Source organism: Pelophylax lessonae (assembly GCF_965119305.1).
Source record: "Pelophylax lessonae genome assembly, chromosome: 13".
NCBI lineage: Eukaryota > Metazoa > Chordata > Amphibia > Anura > Ranidae > Pelophylax > Pelophylax lessonae.
In genome coordinates this window covers 191,812,145-191,836,771 of record NC_138780.1, presented here as the reverse complement: position 1 = coordinate 191,836,771, position 24,627 = coordinate 191,812,145, and the positions used below count along the sequence as shown (strand labels likewise).

Below are 24,627 nucleotides of genomic sequence, written 5' to 3'. Positions count from 1 at the left end.
CTCCTATATGGGGGCGGCCATGTTTCATGAGCCCAGCTACCTCGTGGAGAGCTGGGAACGCCGGAAGGCGTACACAGGGGGCGAAGCCACGTCCTTCTACCCGGGAAAAAGCAACAGCTCCTTCCAGTCTGTAAAGACAGACGCTGACTGCAGTTGGTTGGAAACTTCACTGCATCGGTTGGTGAGCCTTGGGGGTCCCTCTCTCTCTCTGTGGGATCGAGAAGCAGGTACTCTGAGGGGCGCTATTGCGCTAGGGGGAGACACATAAAAAAAAAAAAAAAAAAAAAAATTTAAAAAAAAAAAAAAAAAAGAGGTATTTTTTATTAAAAAAAAAAAAAAAAAGTTTTTTTGTGTTTTCTGGCAAAGGTGTCCTGAATTATCATGGACCCTGCCACTCGTGTATCTCCTCCGGATCCCCTCGAGGGGTCTGCGGGATCCTCCAGCACCCCACTGACGATTAAATCATTGTCCGCTATTATGGAAGCTTGTGTCCCGGGTGGAAGTGGCTTGTCAGGGACAGGGCGCAAGTAAGCGACCCCCGCCTAACCCCTTATTATCTGAAACCTCGGATTCAGACTCTGAGCCTATTTCTGCAGTTGCAGGTACTTCATCTGGTATTGGTGTCTCGGGTCCTGTCTTTTCAGACAGTGAGGAGGATGTTTCGGCATCAGCCATAGCCAGAGAGGAAGCGTTGGTAAACGCACTCATGGTATCTGTTCAAGAGACCTTAAGATTACAGGGTATTCCGTCAGAAATAGCTGAAACTGAAATCCCTTTTGGGACTAAAAACGCATCTAGTGGCGAAGGTTTTTTCCATTGCCCAAATGTTTTGGCAATCCAATCAAAGAAGAATGGAGTCTGCCAAAACGCATTTCTACTATTTCTAAACGCATTAACAGGCGTTATCCGTTTGAGGAAACCCTCATTAAGAAATGGACAGAACCACCTGTGGTGGATTCACCAATTGCTAGATTGAATAAAGCCACGGTTATTCCTCTAGAAGACGCTCCGTCTTTTAAAGATCCAGTGGCTCGCAAGATAGAAGCTATGTCTCGCACCAGGTTTACCTTGATTGGATCAGCTTTCAGACCAATAATTGCTATTGGTCTGGTTTCGCAGGCTGTAACTGTATGGACCAAGTGGTTACGCCGGGACCTAGAAGAGGTCCCTCAGGCGGTATCAGATTTGTTGGAACAGATGATACAGGGGTTACAGTTTGCGTGTGATGTGGCGTTAGACGCCACTTCATTATTGGCGCGAGCATCAGTCTCAGCAGTGGTTCTCAAGCGTACACCGTGGCTAAAAGGTTGGTTAGCCGACCAAGGTTCCAAAAAAGCATTGGCTAATTTCCCCTTTTTAGGAGAGCGTCTATTTGGAGCCAACTTAGATGAGATCATTAAGGATCTCACGGGTGGAAAGAGCACCTTTTTACCGCAAAATTTTAAAGGTAAAGGAACTCGTCAAAGACGAGGACCTTCTTTTTCTGCTCACAAGAGGTTTTTTTCGTCCCGCGGGTGAAAAAATTAAGTCCTCCAAAGCTCCTGCAGGAGGCGTCAGGGGTCGTTGGTCGGGCAAGCAAAAGCCCGCCCCCTCTAGACCTGAAGATAAACCGTCCAAAGCCTGAAGGTGCGCCCCCCACCCATAACTGGGGTGGGGGGACGTCTTCGCCGGTTCCCGGATCCATGGCTTTCCAGAATCCCGGACAGATGGGTTTGCGAAGTCATAAGGTCAGGGTACAAGATCGAGTTTCGATCTCTCCCACCGGCGCGATTCTTCCCTTCCAATAGCCGACTATCCCCGGATCGTTTAGACGATCTGTGGAGAGCAGTCACAGATTTACTACAACAAGGAGTGGTAGTCCACGTTCCTTGGACAGAACGCTTTCAGGGGTTTTTATTCAAACCTATTTACAATACCCAGGAAAGAGGGCAAAGTGCGTCCAATTCTGGACTTAAGGGCACTCAATTCTTTTGTCTACATAAGAAGATTCAGAATGGAGTCCATTCGCACAGTAGCAGCCTTTCTGCATCCAGGGGATGTCCTAGCGTCCATAGACATCTAGGACGCATATCTTCACATTCCCATTTTCGCAGGACATCAGCGGTTTCTACGTTTTTCCGTAGAAGAGAACCACTATCAGTTTGTGGCGTTACCTCTCGGTCTCGCCACGGCTCCGCGGGTCTTCACGAAGGTGTTGGCCCCAATGTTGGCACTTCTGCGCCAAAGAGGCATATCGATTCTAGGTTACCTAGACGATCTTCTGCTTCATGCAGAGTCTCCTCAGACCTTGCTACAAAACATAGAAATTACTATGATTTCCTTACAGGAATTCGGGTGGCTGGTGAACCAGCAAAAGTCATTTCTGGTTCCCACCCAGAGGCTCGAATATCTGGGTCTAATTCTAGACACAGTCGGGACAAGAGTTTTTTCTTCCGGTAGGGAAACTCCGAAAGATTCAATCAGCAGTCCACCAACAGCTGGTCTTCCCTTCGGACTTGCATGACGGGTCTGGGGTTGATGGTGGCTTCCTTCGAAGCAGTCCCATTTGCCCAGTCCCATACCCGAATTCTTCAGCAAGAGATTCCTCTCAGATGGAATCTGAATCCGGAATCCCTGGACAATCAGATCCGATTGAGCAAACAGACCAGAGAGTCTCTGGTCTGGTGGCTTCGGTCTCCGATGCTCAGCCAGGGAAAGTCATTTCTGCCAATATATTGGACGACAGTGACCACGGATGCCAGTCTATCCGGATGGGGAGGAATTCTCGGTCAGTTATCTGTCCAGGGACTTTGGTCCCCGGAAGAATCCAGGTTACCGATAAATGTATTGGAACTGAGAGCGATCAGACTTTGTCTGATTCACTGGACCGAGCAGCTCCAGGGCAGCCCGGTTCGGATCCAGTCGGACAACGCCACGGCCGTGGCTTATGTCAATCACCAGGGGGGCACCAAGAGTGTCCGAGCGGCCAAAGAAGTGGCTTGCATTCTTCGCTGGGCGGAACGATTTGTTCCAGCAATCTCTGCGGTGTTCATTCCGGGGGTGGAGAATTGGCAGGCAGATTATCTCAGCCGTCAGACTCTGGATCAGGGGGAATGGTCCCTCCATCCAGACGTTTTCCACCAGTTGTGCCTACGATGGGGCACCCCGGATATGGATCTGTTGGCATCTCGATTCAACAGGAAAGTTCAGAGATTCGTGGCTCGCTCCCGCGATCCTCTAGCAGAAACCGCAGACGCACTGATCGCCCCGTGGGGGCAATACCAGCTAATGTATGCCTTCTCTCCTCTTGGGTTACTGCCAAGACTTCTTCGCAAGATAGAGGAGGAAGGAATTCCAGTAATCCTGGCAGCTCCGGACTGGCCTCGTCGAGCTTGTTACGCCGACTTGGTCAGACTGATGGCGGACGTCCCGTGGAGACTTCCTCTCAGGGAGGATCTACTGTCTCAGGGACCGATCTTCCATCCTGCTTTACGATCGCTGGTTTTAAACGGCCTGGTTATTGAGACCCAGGTGCTGAAGGACAAGGGATTGTCAGCTTCAGTTATTCCTACTCTAGTTAAAACAAGGAAAGCGACTTCCAGAAAGATTATCATCGTACATGGAAGTCTTATATTGTGTGATGTGAATCCCTTGGGTTCCATCTACATCTTTATTCGGTAGTCCGAATATTGGCTTTCTGCAACAGGGAGTTGAGCAGAAGCTGGCCTTGAGTGTTATCAAGGGTCTGGTTTCAGCATTTGCTATCTTCTTTCAGAAGCTTTTGTCTACTCATTCCTTGGTGCGGAATTTCATCCAGGGGGTGCGACACCTGGCTCTGCCAGTGCACGCGCCGTTACCATCCTGGGATCTTAATTTGGTGCTGTCGGTTCTTCAGACACCTCCCTTTGAAAATATCAGGGAGATTCCCTTGCCTACTTTATCCCAGAAGGTGGTCTTCTTGGTGGCTATCACTTCTGCATGCAGGGCGTCAGAACTGGCTGCATTATACTGTTGTTCCCCAGATCTGGTGGTTCATAGGGATAAGGTTGTTCTTCATCCGAATCCATCCTTCCTTCTAAGGTGGTTTCAAAGTTTCATTGAATAAGGACAGTGTATTGTCCTTCCTATGTCCTTAGCCCAATCATCCTCGAGAATTTGCATGGCATTCCTTGGATGTAGTTCGGGCGATCAGGATATACTTGAATACTACGGATTCAATTTGTAAGACGGATTCACTGTTTGTGATCACGGATGGCCCTAAGAAGGGGTTGCCTGTTCTGCTGTGACCATCTTTAGATGGATCAGACAGACGGTGGTATAGGCTTATTTTATCTAAGGGTCGGGATCCCCCGTTCCCTGTTAAGGCGCATTCTACTCGGGCGCTTAGAGTTTCCTGGACCTTCCGCCATCAGGCGTCAGTGGTTCAGGTTTTCAAGGCGACTGTTTAGTAGTCGGTTCATACCTTTACAATATTGTATAAGGTTTATGTGATGGCATCGTCAGATGCCTCTTCTGGCTGCAAGGTTCCTGCAGGCCACTGTTTGAGGAGACTGTTGGTCTACCTCGAGGATTTGTGGGGTAGGTCTCATCTGTTTACTCGATGAGTCCTTTGATACTTCTGGTTGGCTCCGGTTGGGCCTTCTAGATTGGATTTTGATTCTGTCAATCCCACCCCTCATTTTGTGGCACTGCTTCTGGATGTCCCAGCTCTTGAGAATCAAGAAGACTACGTCTGTCAATGAGCGATAGAGAAAAATGGATTTTTGTAAGATCTTACCGTAAAATCCTTTTCTCTTAAGCTCATTGACAGACGTAGTACCCGCCCCTCTATCATTGAGTTGGGTTGGGTTAAATTCTCTGTACTGCTTTAAAACAGAACTGATTCCCTGTAGCAGAGAGAGGGAGGATATACCCTCAGGGACTGCCCCTAAGGTGGAGCCAGAACGTTTTGTCTTTCTGCCTAGTCCTACTCCTGCGGAGACAACATAACCCAGCTCTTGAGAATCAAGAAGACTACGTCTGTCAATGAGCTTAAAGTGGAGTTCCACCTGAAATTTATACTTACCTCCATCTTCTCGCTCCCGGTCACCTGAAAAACAAATGGATAATCGCAATTTTTTTTTTTTCACTTACCTTTTAGAGAAAATATACTCACCTTACTTCCTTCTTCCTCCCCTCGGCGGCCACGGCGATTCGTCACTTCCTGGCTTTTGCAATGATTCCTGGGAGCTGAACGTCATCGCTCCCAGGAATCATTGCGCCTGCACCGGCCCCGACGTCAGTTCCGGGGCGCGCGCGTCATTCCCTTCTAAACAGCTTCTGGGCATGCCCAGAAGCTGTGGAGGGATGACGCGCGCGACCCGGAAGTGACGTCGGGGCCGGTGCAGTGCATCGTGGGACCGAAGAAGGAGGAAGAGGACGTGGAAGAGGATCGCGCTGGCTTCAAGCTGCCCACACCCGAGATGGCAGCGCTGGAGAAGACAATTTCAAGGTAAGTATTTCTCCTGAAAAGTAAGTGCAACCCGGGACAGATCAGAGGCTAGCCATTGTGGAATGTGCTAGCCCTGACTGTCCCGGGGGGATTTTTATAAAAAAATGTATAACTAGGGTGGAACTCCGCTTTAAGAGAAAAGGATTTTACGGTAAGATCTTACAAAAATCCATTTTTTAAAGTTGCACTTTGAGTTCATTTACACTTGCTTCAACTTCAACACACAATAAAGCATTAAAGTGCCTACAGCTTCAATATGCTTTTTTGATGCTTCAGTGATGCTTTTTTGAAACTTTAATTAAGCTTGGCAAATGCCCTCTGTGTTGATTTTCTGTTTGCGTTAAAGGGACCCAGTAGAAACCCCACTCAGCAGATCCCCTGCTCATCAGATACCCTGCTCAATAGTACTCCCAGCTCTGATGATGCCCCATTCATTACCCCCAGTGTTGCTAATCCCCCACTCATTCCCGGCGATGGTAATTCCCCACTTATTATCCCCAGCGTTGCTAATCCCCCACTCAGAACTACCCCCAGCTCTGCTGATGCCCCTGATCAGTAGTAACCTTCAGCTCTTCTGATCCTCTGGCTTGCTGATCCTTCTCTCTCTCTCTCTCTCTCTCTCTGGTCCCTGATCTCCTCCCGCTATATTGCTCCCACTCTGCGTGCCACGTTTGACATCTTCTAGTTTGTCTTGCTCCAGTCCCCCAGCTCTGTTTATCCACTGCCGCTCAGTCATATCTCTCTGACCCCCCCCCCCCTCCCTTTTCCTTTCTGTTATAGTCTTCCCATGTTGCACACTATGTGTGCCGTCTGCTAGTTGCTTCAGTCCGGAGTCAGACCCCGCTCACCTTTCTGCTGCTCCTCGCTGCGCACCAGATGTGACGTCTGCACCAGACACTCCCAGAATATATACACATGAACCAGAAGTGACTGCTGTTGATATCTTTTAGGTTTGCCTGTTGGTTTCCCAGTGCATCCTGGGATATCTCACACTTGCAATACCTCCAAAACAAAACCAAGCTAAAGCTGAATGCAAGCCTCTCAAAAGCTGCAGGTGCTGTAAGCAAGCGTTGTCATAGACTTCTACGGAGGCTTTGAGGCTCCAAGAAAGCGACATGGGGTATAATTTTTGAAGAAAATCAAACACAAAGTGTGGCCAGGACTGTAAAGGGACCTTTTTATTTTTATTTTTTTGTAACAGGCTTTGATTGGCATTCAGAGCGCTTTAACCACTTCAACTCCAGAAGATTTACCCCCCCCCCCTTTCATGACCAGGACATTTTATGCAAAACGGCACTGTTACTTTAACCACTTGCCCATCGCCCCACGCAGATTTACTGCGGCAGGGAGGCTCGGCTGCACATAATCGCGTATATCTATGTTAGTATGTGCACGCGGTTTTGCCACCAGGGCCGCGCTCCCGCTGTGATTAGACACAGCGGGAGCCAGACCATGAGAGGAGCGGGCTCGAACGCCGCCGCCTCCCACAATCTTCAGATAGAATGACAGAAGAGCCGCCTGCTTATGTAAACAAAGCAGGCGGGTCTTCTGTCAGGGACTCAGGAAAAGATTTTGTGATTCAGCTAAGTGGAATCACCGATCACTGTCTGCCTCTGTCCATCCCCCCACACAGTAAGCACAAAAAGGAACACATTTAACCCCTTGATCACCCCCAGTGTTAACCCTTTCCCTGCCAGTGTCATTTATACAGTAACATATGCAGTAACAGTGCATATTATTTAGCACGGAATACTGTATTAATGTCACTGGTCCCCAAAAAATGTCAGGGGTCTGATCTGTCTACCTTAATGTCTCAATCCCGATAAATCGATGATCGCCGCCATTACTAATAAAAAAAATAAATAAATAAGTCCATAAATCTATCCCGTAGTTTGTAAAAGATATAACTTTTGCGCAAACCAAATTAATATACACTTTTTGGGATTTTTATATAGCCCATACAAATTGGCCTAAACTGATAAAAAATTTTGATTTTTTTTTTTTTTTAATTCTTTTATTGGGAATGTTTTATAGCAGAAAGAAAAAAATATATATTTTTTTTTTGTTTATAGCGCAAAAACTAAAAACTGCAGAGGTGATCAAATACCACCAAAAGAAAGCTCTATTTGTGGGGGAAAAAAGGACATCAATTGTATTTTTGGGTACGGCATCGCACAATCGCGCAATTATCAATTAAAGCAACGCAGTGCAGAAGCGCAAAAAAATAGCCTGGTCATTAAGGGGGTAAAACCTTCCGGAGCTGAAGTGGTTAACTGACAGTTGCGCCGTTGTGCAATGCTGTACCCAAATAATTTTGCTGTCCTTTCCCCCCAACAAATAGAGCTTTCTTTTGGTGATATCCGATCATCTCTGCAGTTTTTATTTTTTACGCTATAAACAAAAAAAGAACTGCAATTTTATTTAAGTTTTACTTTCTGCTATAAAACGTATCCAAAAAAAAAAAAGTTAAATAATCGAATTTCTTCATACATTTAGTCTAATATGGTTTGCGCAAAAGTTATAGTATCTACAAACTGGGATATTTTTATTTACTGGTAATGGCGATCATCAGCGACTTAACACAGGACTGCAATATTGCGGCTGAAAATCAGACACTAACTGACCCTTTTTTGGGGAACCAGGGACACTAATACAGTGATCAGTGCTAATAATATGCACTGTCACTGTACTAATGACACTGGCTGGGAAGGGGTTAACATGAGTGGTGATCAAATGGTTAACTGTGTTCCTAAGCAGTGTTTTATTACAGTGTGGGAGGTACTTTTACTATGGGAAGGCAAAGATCCATGTCATTGCTTTGCAGTAACGCAGGATGCATGCCTTCTTTTCTGTCAGAATGGCAATCTGCCTTGTTTACATAACATTCCGACGTTCTGCCTCTCTGTCTTATGATTGGAGGGTGTTGTATAATCCCAGCAGGAGCAAGCCGCCAAGCAGATTCACGCCCCCTACCGGGAAGTGCAGGATCATGCGTATAAACACGTGATCCTGCGTACAGCGGCCACTCTGTAGCATTAAATTTGCTATAGGGCAGTTGACGTGGTTAAAGTGTCCAGTGCCACACTTTGAAGCAAGTGTAAACAAGCTCTTAATGTCTGTACAGCTTATTTACAGAACATTTTAAAACGTAATGATATATAGCTACAGAGAGAATGCTGTGAAAAAAGGTGGGGGGGGGGTGGAATGTCAGAGTCACTAGAGTCTTCCTTACAAGCTTCCAGCCAGGTGCTTTGAAAGCAAAAGTTTCTTTTGGTTAACCACTTAGATGAATAACAATTGCTATCATGGCTGAAGTCATGCAGTGTGTGTGTATGTGATCAGGTGTGATTTCTCTTTCGTTCATTGATGGGCACAGCTCCCAATTCTTCTTAATCATTGAGTTATACTGCCCCCAGAGGAGTAGGACACTAGGCAGGAAAAAGCTTGACTACGCCTATGGGCAGTCCCAGGGGGTATACACCCACACTCAGCTATAGGTACTTTTTTCTGCTTAGTCAGGAGTAAGGACCTAGTTCCTTGCTGGGATCTTTGGTCCTGGCATTTTTTTTCTTTTTAAATGGATTTTTTCCTATCTTTGTTTTGTTCCTGTGAGAATCCACTATCAACTGCCGGACTGGGCGACAGACTGGATAATCTAGATCCAGAGGGCCCCCCCCAAGTCTGGCCAGCGAGCGCGCGTAGGCCTCAGCTCCGTGCTAGATTGGCCACGACATAGCCCCACTAGACGGGGGCTGGCCTGCGAGCTAAACATACGACCTGTTCTCGGCCTGAATTGCAGCGTTCCTCCTGGTCGACAGCCACCTACGTCCTGATGGAGCGGTGGTCTGTCAGGGGTGGTGCCCACCCTGTTCCTGGTATGGTAAGTAGCTGTCCCCCATCTACCCCTGGAGGGTTTTTGGGGTGGACGTGGGCCCCTCCCTGGGACGATGGGACCCTCGAGTTACCCCCTCCCCCCAGCCTTCTAAAAATGTGGTGGTCACTGTGGGTCTTCGGCGCCAGTCCCTTTTTGTCACCACAGGTCCTCCACTGTGGCGGGCGTGTTCCCCTTTACCGCTTAGTTTGACAACATTGTCACATAGCAGTGGGGTTGTCCAAAACACACTCTTGTGGTCTCTAAGCGTTTTTCTATGCGGTATCTTTCTAAGGATTCCCTGCTTAAAAAGTGAACAGTCCCACCTGTAGTGGACTCGCAGGTTTCCAGGTTATATAAAGTTAACTCAATTCCGGTTGAGGAGTCCTTGGCCTTTAAAGATAGGATAGGATTGATAGAAGAGCGGAGACTCTGGCCTGCCATATGTTTCACTATGGTTGGTTCGGCTTAGGCTGGTATTTACTATTGCCCTGGTGTCGCAAACTCTGACACCCCTCATGTTTACAATGCTTTGGGATGTCCCAAGGGTTAAGAAGAATCAGGGGCTGTGTCCGTCAATGAATGAAAGAGAAAATGGGATTTTTGACTTACCGTAAAGTCCATTGCTGATGTTCATTGACTGACACAGCTCCCACCCCTCTGATGAGTTGATTTTCTTCTGACACTGCTTGTAACAAAACGGAGTGCCTATAGCGGAGTGTGGGTGTATACCCCCCTGGGACTGCCCATAGGCATAGTCAAGCTTTTTCCTACCTAGTGTCCTACTCCTCTAGGAGGCAGTATAACCCAATGGTTAAGAAGACTCAGCAGCTGTGTTCGTCAATGAACATCAGAGTAATGGATTTTACGGTAAGTCAACAATTTTTTTTCTGACAGACGAGTTGCCACACTTTTGCAGTTGTGCATCGTTAAAAGTTTAACCAGGCAGAGTCACTCTGAAGCCCCCTTTTTGGTTTTCTTCCAGGTTCAAGGGAAAGACCCCTCGGTGGACATCACTCAGGACCTTGTGGACGAATCAGAAGAGGAGCGCTTCGAGGACATGTCCTCCCCTGGCCTGGAGCTACCAACCTGTGAACTTAGCCGGCTAGAGGAGATTGCTGAAGTTGTGGCATCGTCGTTACCGTCTCCGCTACGTCGTGAGAAACTTGCCCTGGCCCTGGAGAACGAGGGATACATCAAAAAACTCCTGGAACTTTTCCACGTGTGTGAAGACCTGGAGAACGTTGAAGGATTGCACCACTTGTATGAAATAATCAAGGGGATCTTCCTTTTAAACCGAACTGCACTCTTTGAGGTCATGTTTTCAGAAGACTGCATTATGGACATCATTGGCTGCTTGGAGTACGACCCGTCTTTGTCTGTGCAGCGCAAGCACCGCGAGTTTCTGACAAAAACTGCTAAATTTAAAGAGGTGATTCCCATATCAGACCTTGAACTGAAACAGAAAATACACCAGACCTACAGAGTGCAGTATATACAAGACGTGGTATTGCCCACCCCTTCTGTCTTTGAAGAAAACATGCTGTCCACGCTTCACTCTTTCATATTTTTTAACAAGGTGGAGATAGTTGGGATGTTACAGGTAAGGTCCTGCTGTGAAGTTTCCATCAATCGGCCTGAAAGAATTTTAGTTGTTTTTTATTATTTTTTTTTATAGTGTGACAGGGGCCACCTGCGTCCTCGCAACCAAGGATGCCGTGCGGCAGGGGCTTCCAGTGTCCTAACAACCAGTAAAAAGACGCGCCTATCTTGCGCACTTGGTTCCTGAGGAAAGTAAGCGCTGTCAGTTACAGGGAACTAAAGTGGTTGTAAAGGCTGAAGGTTTTTTACCTACATGCATTCTATACATGAAGGTAAAGAACCTTCAGTGTGCAGCTCCCCCCTCAGCCCCCCCCCCCCCCCCCCCCCCAGAACTTTCCCCATCCAGCGATGTTCATGAGAGCAGCAGCTCTTAGGTCTCTTCCTCCTCATTGGCTGAGACAGGTAGTCAGTGAGAAGGGAGCGGGGTAAGGGCCGAGCCACGCTCTGTTATGGACACAGAGGCGGCTTGAAAGTGAGCTTGTTCAAATGCCTCCAGAGCAAACGGCTTGCTATGGGGGCATTTTTCAAGGGGAAGGAGCCACGAGCACTGGTGGGGGACCTGAGAAGAGAAGGATTGGGCTGCTCTGTGCACAACCATTACACAGAGCAGGTAAGAAGAACATGTTTTTAATGCATGTGGTTTCCCTGTAAAAGCTTCCACTGTGTGAACATCCAAAAGCCCTGAGACTGCTGCTTGGTGCCACCATCTTTAAATGTGAGATCAGCAGACTTAGCTGTCACTCAATGGAAACTCTAGAGCAGTTGCCGCCGACCTTTCGGACCTCACAGACCACTAAACTCACAATTTGGAATCCTGCAGAGCACTAACATGAAATTTTCATGTCTTATACACACAACGCTCCTGCTCTCTGCCACCCTCCTGGATCACACCGCTGCCTTATACACTCAATGCTCCGGCTTTCTGCCCCTTCCCACTTGGATCACACTGCTGCCTTATACACACAATGCTCCAGCTCTCCACCCCCCTCTCCCTGGATCACACTGCTGCTTTTTACACACAATGTTTCAGCTCTCTGTCCCCCTCCTCCTGGATCACACTGCTGCCTTATACACACAATACTCCTGCTCTCCTCCCCCCTTCCCCTGGATCACACTGCTGCCTTATACACACAATGCTCCTGCTCTCCTCCCCCCTTCCCCTGGATCACACTGCTGCCTTATACACACAATGCTCCTGCTCTCCTCCCCCCTTCCCCTGGATCACACTGCTTCCTTATACACACAATGCTCCTGCTCTCCTCCCCCCTTCCCCTGGATCACACTGCTGCCTTATACACACAATGCTCCTGCTCCCCTCCCCCCTTCCCCTGGATCACACTGCTGCCTTATACACACAATGCTCCTGCTCTCCTCCCCCCTTCCCCTGGATCACACTGCTGCCTTATACACACAATGCTCCAGCTCTCCTCCCCCCTTCCCCTGGATCACACTGCTGCTTTTTACACACAATACTTCAGCTCTCTGCCCCCCCCCCCCCCCGGATCACAATACTGCCTTATACACACAATGCTTCACAGAAGTTGAAACTACAGAGGAGGCATTGGGTATCAATGCATGCTTACAGTATTGACTGACAGCACGGATTGAGAACAACACTGGGAACAACATTGGGCAGTGTACATCCACCACAATGTTGATTTGTAGCAGAATCCCTAGAGACAACCAAAATTTCCTCATGGTCCACATAGCACTGGTTGGTGACCGCTGCTCTGTAGTATTCCCCTTCACTCCTCCCTGGCATCTACAGAATATGCTGTGTAGGGAGGAATGGAGGAGCTGAGCCAGCATAAACAGTAATTTGTTATTCCCAGGTGAGAAGAGGGCTATTACATGTTAGAAGGGAGGGAGCTGTGCTGGGGAATTGACTCTTCCTGGAGTAGTCAAGTTTCCTAGAAAGTTCAAAAGCACATTGCAAATAGGTATAAAATTATTTAGTCCCCTTTCACACTTGTACGACCTGAAAGTTACGCGACTTCAAGCATTGCCTGTGTAATCTTGAGTTCTTTGGACCTCAAGTCACATCAAAGTTGGACCAAAGTAGCGCACGGACTACTTTGAAGTCCCACAGATATGAATGGTACTCATTGGAAGTCGTGGGGTACAACTTGTCATGCAACTTTGCAGTCCTAAGTTGCAGGACAAGTCACACAAGTGTGAAAGGGGCCTTATGGAAAAGAAACCATTTAAAGAAGTGGTTGTAAATCCTTCTATATACCCAGTGAAGTGACTAGCCTCAGGTGATACACAGAGATAAAAAAGATAATCTTACATAAGTTGTACCTGTTTATCTATAGCCATCTGTCCACTACATCCATTCAGAATGCAAAATTTACACAGGATCGCTCAGCTCTGAAAAACAGGGGGTGGGGAGCTTGAGTTACATCAGTGAGGAGAGAGCTGATTGGAGGGAAGGGACACACCCCCTTAACACAGGAACAGGCTGTCAATCATAGACTGTGCCCTCCCCTGTCACCTTTTCACTCTTGGTGTCAGGAAAACCCTGTCACAAGTGACTCATGCTAATAGCAGAGGAAAGAGGCAGCAGACAGAAATTACACTTAGTGCTCTGGATTGAGACAAGTACACACTATAGCGCAGAGGTCACAAACTGGCGGCCCTCCAGCTGTTGCGGAAATACAAGTTCCCATCATGCCTCTGTCTATGGGAGTCATGCTTGTAACTGTCAGCCTTGCAATGCCTCATGGGAATAATAGTTCTGCAACAGCTGGAGGGCCACCAGTTTGAGACCCCTGCTATTCCATGTCTGAGGTTTACAGCCAATATTTTCTGTGCTTTTGCAAAAAGCAAACGTGCATCTAATATTTTTTTGCAATTGAGCCCTGCAAAGCATTGCACCTGCTATCAGGGGATCACAGGTGCAATGCTTTGGCTTCTGCAGCCCCTTCATTCAGGCCTTGGTGCGTACCAAGATGCAACCCTTCAGCTATGGATCTTGAGGAAGTATCAGTGGACTTACAAGTGCTCCATTAAGAAACCCAGGGGGCAGATAAGACTTTGGCTGATTAAGGCCTAGATGCCAAAGCTCTTTGGCCTTTTGTGTGTATTTTATGCATTGTTTCTTCTAAATAAAGATTGGTTTGTGGATATTACCTGGCGTTTTATCGAGATGACTTTATTCACAGCTTCCTGTCAATGAATGACAGGGGGAGCCATGCACAGCCACACAGATTTTAAATTAGACAAGTTTCTGTGGGGAGAAGAACCCCCATGATCCAGTAAAGTAGGGGGACTGTGCATGCTGACCAGATTACCACCCCAACTATGAGTGTAACATGAAACATGGTCAGAAAGGTGGAGTTTATCTTTTAGGTTGGTGACAGGGTCTTTTTTAACCATGCAGTCGCAGAAGGGCTGTAACATAGCTTAAGACAGCAAGATTTGGGCCCGCTTTAAAGTGATTGCAAGGGTTCTGGGTTTTTTTAGTTTTTTTTTTTTTTTTAAATAACAAACATGTTATGCTTGCCTGCTCTGTGCAAAGGTTTTGCACAGAGCAGCCCCGATCCTCCTCTTCTGGGGTGCACCGTTGTCACTTCTGGCTCCTCCTCTTCATCGGGTGCCCCCACAGAGAGCCGCTTTAATGGGCACCTGTGCGGGCACACTCACGAGTCCCGCTGCTGCCGTCCATTGCCACAGACAGCAGGACTCAGCCCCGCCCCTCGCTCTCATGTCACTTGATTTGATTGACAGCAGCAGGAGCCAATGGCTTTTGCTCATGCGCATTTCTTTTTCAATTATATTTCTCACACGATTCTCCCATATTTAATTAGAAAATCATTAGTTTTTAAAAAAAATTTCCAACATGCCCAATCACCCAAATTCGATGGCCGCACAAAAATTTGCCGTTGTTGCGGCCCACTTATGCTTCAAAATTAGAACGAAAATTCTTAGAAAAGATTTTAGAAAGAATGCTTTCAGAATTTGACCCGTGTATGACTGGCCTTACTGTTGCATTTGTTATATTATACAAAAAGGGGCTGCAGACAGGTTTGCCGACTCGGCAGTGCTATGATCTTAGAATGTGGTACCCTAAAAACAATTTGTATTGACTTTATAATTGATAAAAGATTTTCTTGTATGTTAAGATTTGGTGATGACTTTCTCTTGTATCAATTATTTACCTCTTAGGTTTGCTTTTGCTAGATTGTAAGCTCTTATGAGCAGGGTGGTTATTGGTCCTTGTATTGTGACTAGGGATGTAACGATATCGAACATATCGCGATATCGTATCGTCGTGGTCGTCTCGATATCGTCGTGGTTGGGTTACAATATTAAAAGGACAGGTGTCCGTCAAAAAGCAAGAGGAATAAACACAGTCCCGCGGAACAAATCATTGTTAACTACATAGACCAGAGTTTAAGGATTTTTTTTACTGTTTTTTTTTTCTTGCAATGTAGATATTTTGATCTTTCTGATGAAAAACGTGAACATAAGCTAAATGATAGGTCAGTGTTTTTTTTAAAGGCTTTTTGACTGACTATTTTATTTAAGTTTAAGTTATGTTCCTAAATACCAGTTTTAAAAGGCTGCCTTTATTTGCCTTGCACATTTAAACCTGACTTAACTTGATCTTTGTTTGCACTTAAAGGGAATTGCCTATTGTTTGTTTACAATTGTTCTAGCTGCTTCTTAACTTGAACATTGCACAGAAGAATCAGTTATGCAACCAAATATTACTATACAGAATATTGATGTTCCTGACTACAACTTGCACTTTAAAAGCACTATGTGATCAGTGTTTTATGTTGTCATGGATCCATAAATACAACAATAAAATGCCTGTTGACTGGCAAAAGCAGAATAAATGTCGGTATTTTTTCGCTATTATCATCACAAACACTATCATGAGCTATTTAACAATACCATGAGCTTTTCCACGATATCGCAATAAATATCGTACCGTGAGGTCAATATCGAAATTGTATCGTACCGTGAGATTTTGATATCGTTACATCCCTAATTGTGACTGTTAAATTTTTGGCTGAAATCAACAGAGGATGTTTGCAAAAGTTTTCTCGACTTTATTTCATGTGCATTGTGTGCAATTTTTCAGCGTTTCCATTCCAATTTATTCAGAAATCTGCTTGTGCCGTTCGTCTGAATACAGTACAGCTGTAATTTTAATGCATCCCTAAAACTTTCATTGAAGAAGCCAATGCCAGAGTGGTACGTAACTGTTGAATGGGTTATCCTTGTACGCACTACTTACTTTTGATTTTGTCACCCACCTTTAGGAAGATGAAAAGTTTCTTACAGAATTGTTTGCGCACCTCACAGATGAAGCAACAGATGATGAGAAGAGGCAAGAGCTAGTAAGTCTAGTCACATGAATGGTATATTTCAATGTTTGAAGAGTCAGTCCTCCCAGCAGATACAAGTTGAGAAATTTGCGGTCTTTGCATTCTTCTTAGCGCCTGTCTTTTCTTGTTAATTATACATTTAAAATCTTAACAAGGACCCTAAACTTTTTAAGTTGTGCCTAAAAAGGCAAGTAGAAGAAGGACTAGCCACCAGTATTGTCCATAGGCTCCAGTCAGCTGATCTTTTTCTGACTTAAGCCCCGTAGACACGCACAGATTGTTGGCCAACTGATCGGCCAACTTTTGTCCAGTGTTTGTTGGTTGAAATGTGCTCTAGACTTGCACTGGACTTTTGTTGGCCAACAAAAACCAACTTCAGAAGTGATGTCATGTTCTGGTTGACTTTCAGTGTGTTTTTTCTTCTCTGAGCATGCCCAGTCTTGCTCACCTGATTTTTGTCTGCCGAAATCTGTACTGACTGAGGAACAATCGGCCGTTCTTTGTTGGCCAACAAAAATTTTATAGCATGCACACCAGATTTTTTTCGGCCGAACATTCGCAGTTGGTTGTCAGAAGCATCATACTAACAAGCCTACAATCGGCAGATCGGATGTTGGCCAACAATCTGTGCGTGTGTACGGGGCTTTACCATGCTTTGTGTGTGTAGGTGGTCATCTTAGTAGAGGCAGGCCTTTACTTCCTCCTATCATAGCTGCCCCCCTGATGACCTGTTAATTAGTGGGGAATATTTAAGAAGCAGCAGCAGATGTGGAGGAAGCACAACAGAATGAATGAAGCAGAGACAGGGAGATCCTTGCACTGCAGGTGCTCAGGTACTGCTTACTTTCCAGTAAGTAGAACCGCGATTAGAACAATAGTGACCACCAGTTCAAATACAAAACATTATCAAGTTCTCTCTCCAATCATCCATCTGCACAAAAATTCAAGAAACTAATTTCAAAATCTTAACTAGATGGTACCTCACCCCCCATAAACTACACAAATACTATCCAAATACAACTGATCGCTTTTGGAGATGCCAGGTGGGTAGCGGAACGTTGCTCCATATTTTCTGGTCCTGCCCTAAATTACTACATTACTGGACAGAAGTAGGTTCTATAATTCAGAAATTCAAAGCTTACATTTCCAGATGATCCAGCCTTTTTTCTTCTACGCGTTTCTAACATCCCTGCGAAACTTAAGAAAATATCCATTGTCCGTCACCTATTAAAAGCCGCCAAATCATGTATCTCCCTCCACTGGAAGAATCCACTACCACCAACTATTGCAAACTGGCTACACAGAGAAGAAGACATAAATAAAATGGAAGACTTGATACTCACAGCGCAACATAAATGAGAGCAATATCATAGGATATGGGGGCCTTGGAACCTATTGATCCTCCCGGAAGAGGGAACAAAACTCCTAAACTCATAAATGCGGGAAGGAGGGAAGAGAAGGAAGAAAGGAAAAGAATTTGATAACTCTGCCTGAATCCATCGCCAGCTCCCCCCCCCACTACCCGTTGCCTCTTTCCCTCTTTATTTGCCCACCCCCCTCTCTCTTTTTTTTTTTTTTTTCCCCCCCCAAGAGGAACAGGAAGTGCATTGCAATTTTGCTGTAATAATTACAGACCACAGGTTGTATTTTTTGTATGGGTGCTTCTTAGGCACAATTGGCATTAGATGCTTATTATAAATCTTCGATTGTAATAAAGATGAAAGTTTTTTGATCTCCACAAAACTATTAGGTGATTTAAGTCTCCAGCTTTCACCAAAAAGTTATATCTGTTTTGGGAGGACTGAGCCTTTAACTATGTAACCGTATATTGCTTTCTGTTTCCCTCTTGCAATGTGATGTATTTGCAACCCCAGCTTCAAATAAGTTGGGGCGCTGTGTAAAATATACATTAAAACAGAATGCAAAGATTTGAATGATTTGATGATTACAATGCAAAACATCAAATGTACAGAGAAAATTTAACATTTTAAGGGCATAAGGAAATTTTTAAATTGATGGCAGCAACACATCTTAAAGTCAGGACAGGGCCATGAAACATCCCCTTTTCTTTTACCAACACTCTGTAACCTTCTGGAGACTGAGACCATTTGCTAGAGTTTTGGGAGATGAATGTTATCCTATTCTTGCCTAAAATAGGATTCTAATGGCGCTTTTCCACTGCATGGAACCGCATGGTATAGTGTAAGAACGGTTCGGTAAGGTACGGCGGCGCTTTTCTACTGCATGGAACCGAACGGTACGGCTCTCAAAAACAGTACCTACTTGATTGTGGTTCCAACAGGTACCATACCCGGTACCATATCCCACAATCCTTTGCATGCGGTCACTACTAGCCACTGATTGGTCAGAGAATCCCACCCACCCCGTTGTTATCCCACCCACTTAACTTTAGTACTACTTTAGTGGAAAAGCAAACCGTACCGAACCGTTCCAACACCGTACCATGCGGTACCAGCAGTGGAAAAGCAAACCGGGCCGAGTAGAGCCGAGCCGGTACTTGCAGTGGAAAAGTGCCATAACTGCTCATTAGTCCTGGGTCGTCTTTGTTGTATATTTTTTGTTTTACGATGCGCCAAATATTTTCAATTGGTGAAAGGTCTGGACTGCAGGCAGGCCAGTTAGGCCCCTAGACTCTTCGACTAGGTAGCCATACTGTTTCATAGATGCAGTATGCTCTTTAGTATTGTCCTGCTGAAAATATGCAAAGCCTTCCCTGGATGGGAGCGTATGTCGCTCTAAAACCTCAATATATCTTTCAGCAATGATATAGTGCCTTTACAGATGCGCAAGCTGCCCATTCCTTACGCACTAATGCACCTCGTACCATCAGAGATGATGGCTTTTGCACTCAGCGCAGATAAGCTGGAAGGTCCCTCTCACCTTTAGTCTGGAGGACGCGGCGCCCATGGTTGCCAAAAATGTCAAATTTCATCTGACCACAGAACAGTTTTTCACTTTGCAACAGACTTTTAAATGAGCTTTGGCCCAGAAAAGATGGTGGTGTTTTAGGATCATGTTCAGATATGGATTCTTCTTTCCATGAAGGAGCTTTGCCTTGTATTTTTGGATGGCACGTGATCTGTGGAAGTATTCCTGAGCCCATGCAGTGATGCCCATCACAGAATCATGCCTAGTTTTAATGCAGTGCCGTCTGAGGGCCAGAAGATCACCGCCTTCCAATATTGGGTTTCAGACTTGTCCTTTCCACACACAGATTACTCCAGATTCTCAGAATCTTTTGATGATATGTACTGCAGATGATGATATATTTAAAGTCTCTGAAATTTCACATTAAGTAACATTATTCAGAAATCATTTGACAATTTTTAGACGCCGCATTTCACAGATTGAACCTCTGCCCGTCTTTACTTCCGAGACACTGACTCTCTAAGATGCTCTTTTTTTTATTCCCATTCATGCTACCGAGCTCGCTTTTTCTTGTTGCTACCACTTCTCCAGCTTTTGGTTGCCCTGTCCAAACATTTTTTGAGACTTGTTGCTGCCATCAATTTAAAAATGACCAGATTTTTTTCTTAAGATGCAACATTTTCTCAATTTAAACATTTCATATGTTTTCTATTTTCGATTGTGAATAAAATATGGGTTTATGAGACTTGCAGATCATTGCATTCTGTTTTAATAAAGATTTTACATAGCGTCCCAACTTTTTTGGATTTAGGGTTGTATTGATATTTGCTATAAACTTATGAGTGGTTTAGTCATTTTGTGAGGAATGTTCAGTCCATCCTTTTTTATTTTTTTTTGTGCTACAGGTGAATTTCCTGAAAGAGTTTTGTGCTTTCTCTCAAACGTTACAACCTCAGAATAGAGACGCTTTCTTCAAGACCCTGTCCAATATGGGCATACTGCCCGCCCTGGAAGTTATTCTGGCAAGTAGCACAGTGCATTATTTTGTACTAAAATAGAAATTGGCTGAAATCTTGTAATCCATGAATAAGTGTCTATTATGCACATTTAGTACATTAACTTTGCTTGAGGTCTTGGTTATTTTATTTCCTCCTTACCAGACTAAAAACTGTCTTTCTTTTTCGTCCATTGACGGACTCCGCTCCTGGTATTCATAACCATTGGGTTATACTGCCCCCTACAGGAGTAGGACACTAGGCAGAAAATAATTCTAACCCATGGGCAGTCCCAGGGGTAAACTTCCTCTCTCTGCTATAGCCACTCATTTTTTTTCTGCCTAGTCAGGAGTAAGGACCTAGTTCCTTGTTGGGATCTTTGGTCCTGGCAAAAAATATTTTTTTTTTAGATATTTTTTCTCCTGTGAGATCTACAATCAACTGCCAGGTCGGCCGCATAGCCCCACTGGACGGGGACTGACCTGCGAGCTAAAAGCCTTGCGAGGTTGCATACGACCGGGTCTCGGCCCGAATCGCAGCATTCCTCCTGACCAACAGCCCCCCCCCCCCCCCCACTTTGATGGAGAGGGGTTATGTCTGGAGCGGTGCCCGCCTGCTTCCTGGTATGGTTAGTAGCTCTCCTAACCTCTCCTCCCCCTGAAGGGTTTTGACGTGGACCCCTCCTTGGTATGGTCAGACCCTAGGGTTCCCCTCCTTCCCGCAGGCACCCCCCTTGCCGAGTCCCTCACCTTCCCCCTCTCCCCACAAAATGCGCTGGGGCTGTTTGGATGGTCTGGCCACTGTTCCTGGGGTGGGGGCAGGGCGCTAACTAGCAATGGGTGCCGAGAGGTCTCCCTCCCCTGTATTCCTTGTGGTGCCCCCATTTTGTTGTAGCCTGTGTATTCCTATACATGGCAGCCATGTTTGTGTAGTCCAGGGGCCATTTTGCTGTGGTTTGCCATTGAAAATAGTGGCAGCCATGACAGTGGAGGCCTGTGGGCGGCGATTTCTGCAGTGGGAGCCCCTCCTTCATCTCCTGGTGCTGACTCCTGGATGATTTTACTTTCTGATCGGCGCACTCGTAGTGAATTATCCTGGTTGCTGCAGGCGCTTGTTTCTGTGGGTGGTGAGTCTGGTGGGGTCCTCTCCCCTTCTGCTGATTATCGCTTGGTGCTTGTGCCTGGCGACCGGATAGTGCTGCCAGCGCAGTGGGGGTTATACACCTTTTGTGGGCTCCCCTGGTGACTCATTGAGTCTTTGGAGCATGTTTCCCCACCTGATCCCCTCTCTGAGGCTGCGGGACCCTCCCATCCATCCATGCATTGATGGCGGTCCTGGAGTCCTTTGTGTCCCGTGTTAAGGTGACTTTTGGGCTAGCAAAAATCACCCCCCGTGCCCCCCCCCCCCCCCCCGCCTTCCCCTGCCTTATCTGTCTCATCAGATCCTGAATCTGATGCGGCCGCCTGCTGGGTCTGCAACCACGCGCCTGGAATCTTCTGATAGCGAGGATGATTCCTCCATGTCTGCGAACGGGCAAGAAAAGGCGCTGGTGGATGCACTGATTGTATCTGTGCGTGAGACCCTAACGATGGAGAACGCAGCTGAAGCTGCGATGGAGGCGCAGGTACCTTTTGGCACTCACAAGCCATCTAGAGAGGCAAAGGTGTTTCTCTGCCTATTTTGACAGAATTGTCGCTAAAGAGTGGGGGCGACCAAAGCATACCCGTGGGGTTCCCAAGCGCTTTACTAGGCGTTACTCCCTATGAGGAGTCCCTTCTTAAGAAGTGGACTGTGCCACCGGTGGTGGACCTTCTGGTTTCCAGATTCCGGTTGGAATCCCCGGCCTGTAAGGATCTGGCTGACCGGAAGGCAGAGGCTGTGGCCCACAATATGTACACTCTGGCTGGTTCTGCAATGAGGCCGATATTCACCATTGCCCTGGTGTCGCAAACTATGACCAAGTGGGCTAAGCTCTGTGACCTGGAGGGGTAAAAGCTCCCCCCTGCCTTTGCCAAGATGGCAGACCAGTTGGTCCAGAGACTGCAGTTTATCTCTGATGCCTCTTTGGATGCTGCTCCCCTGATGGCTTGCCTCTGATTTGGCAGTGGTCCCCTCTGCGTGTCTTTTGGCTCAACTGCTGGTCTCCTGCTCAGACTTAAATAAAATGCCTTGACTGATCTTCCTTTCCAAGGAGGTCGCCTGTTTGTAGCTACCCTGGATGACATCATTAAAGGTCTCACAGGGGGGAAGACTACTTTTTCTTCCGCAGGCTACTAAGAGCAAGGAACCTCATCGTAGACGTGGGTTTTCCGTCTCAGCTTGTAAGAAGTTTTTCCGTCCCTCAGGGTCGACTGACAAGGGCTCAAAGCCTTTCAGGGCCTCTTTTGGAGGATCCAAACAAGCCTGGTCCGGCAAGCCAAGATCGGGCTTCTCCAGACCCGTGGATAAGGCTCCTTCAGCATGAAGGTGCGCCCTCACCTGGGGTGGGGGTGGGGGGACATCTTTGCTGGTTTCTGGATCCGTGGACTTCCCTGGTGCAAGACAAGTGGTTCCACAAAGTAATTCATTCCGGCTACAAGATTGAGTTTCGATCTTGTCCCCCGGCTAGGTTTTTTCTTTCCAACTTGCGCCTCTTTCCAGATCGCTTACAGGGCCAATTTGGGGAGGTACAAGACCTGTTCCTTCAATGGCTTATTGTCCCGGTTCCAACTTCGGAACGTTTTCAGGGTTTTTACTCAAACCTGTTTACAGTCCCCAGGAAGGAAGGCAAAGTGCGTCAATCCTGGACCTCAAGGCGCTCAACTGCTTTGTGCGGGTACAGAAGTTCTGAATGGAATCCATTCGAACGGTGGTGGCATCCCTGCGTCAGAGAGATTTCCTCGCCTCTATCGATATCAAGGATGCCTACCTTTACATTCCAATATGTGCCAGTCACCAGCGTTTTCTCAGCTTTGCTGTGGGAGAGGAGCATTATCAGTTTGTGGCGTTACCCTTTGGCCTTGCATCTGCTCCTCGGGTCTTCACAAAAGTGTTAGCCCCGGTGCTAGCTTTGCTACACCAGTGGGGGATTGTGGTACTGGGTTACATGGACAATCTCCTTCTGCGATCGTAGTTTCCTTCTGCTCTGGTGGAAAACCTTGGAGATCACAATACAAACTCTGTGGGAGTTCGGCTGGATTCAGATTTTTCAGAAGTCTGCACTGGCTCCGTCCACGAAGGTGGACTATTTGGGCCTGACTCTGGACTCGGCCTTAGCCAGAGTGCTTCTTCCTCTGAACAAACTCAAGAAATTGCAGGCTGCAATTTCCCTCCTGCTGTGCAACAGGTGGTCGTCCCTCCGGACTTGCATGTAGGTGCTGGGCCTGATGGTGTCTACCTTCGATGCGGTTCTGTTTGCGCAGTTCCATGCGAGGTCCCTGCAAAGGGAGATTCTGACCAAATGGGACAAGACTCCACAGTCTCTGGACAATCTGATCCAGGTAAGTCAGGGAACGAGGGAGTCCCTGATATGGTGGCTTTGTTCTCTGGCACTTTCTCCCCTTGTATTGGACAGTGGTCACCACGGATGCCAGCCTGTCCAGCTGGGGCACAAGAAGTGTCCTGGCGGCTCTGGAGGTAACCGGCATTCTAAGGTGGGCAAAACGGTTCGTTCTAGCCGTCTCCACCGTACACATTCCCGGGGTGGAAAATTGGCATGCTGATTACCTCTGTCGGCAGGCGTTGGACCAAGGGGAGTGGTCCCTTCATCCGGACTTGTTTCATCAGCTGCGGCTCCCGCGGGGCACCCCCGAGATGGATCTGTAGGTGTCTCGGATCAACAGAAAGGTGCAGAGATTTGTGGCTTGGTCAAGGGATCCTCTGGCGGATGCCACAGATGCGCTGGTGGTCCCCAAGGGTCAGTATCGGCTGATTTACACCTTCCCTCCTCTCAAGCTTCTGCCCAGACTTCTACGCAGGATCAAGGCAGAAGGGATTCCGGTCATTTTAGTGGCTCCGGACTGGCCTCATCGGGCTTGGTACGCTGATCTGGTGCAGCTGGTCGCTGACATTCCTTAAAAGCTTCCTCTCAGGGAAGATCTGCTGTCCCAAGGAATGATCTTCCATTCAGCTTTACAGTTGCTTTCTTTGACGGCTTGGCTGTTGAAGGATAGGCGTTTACCTATCGATGATTCCTACACTGTTGAAAGCTAGGAAATCTACTTCTAGGAAGATCTACCATCGTACGTGGAAGATGTACATTGCATGGTGCGAGTCGCTTGGGGTTCATCCTCGCACCTTCTCGGTGGCTCGGATCTTAACCTTCCTTCAACAGGAGGTTGAACAGAAGTTGGTCTGGAGTACCATCAAGGGCCAGGTGTTGGCTTTGGTGGTCTTCTTCCAACGACCTTTGGCTACACACTCCCTGGAGCGTACCTTTTCTTCAGGGTATCCGAAATTTGGTTCCTCCAGTGCAGACTTTGT

General features: G+C 46.8%; 1 protein-coding gene across 1 annotated transcript in view; it reads left to right on the top strand.

Annotated features, from left to right (window-relative positions):
- The window catches only part of PPP4R3A (protein phosphatase 4 regulatory subunit 3A), a 94,782-nt gene that overhangs the window by 31,062 nt on the left and 39,093 nt on the right, over positions 1-24,627 (top strand). Inside the window, exons 4-6 of the mRNA XM_082242806.1 lie at positions 10,327-10,944; positions 16,217-16,294; positions 20,077-20,193. Coding sequence (XP_082098932.1) covers positions 10,327-10,944; positions 16,217-16,294; positions 20,077-20,193 — 813 coding nt within the window. The remainder of the gene's footprint in view (positions 1-10,326; positions 10,945-16,216; positions 16,295-20,076; positions 20,194-24,627) is intronic.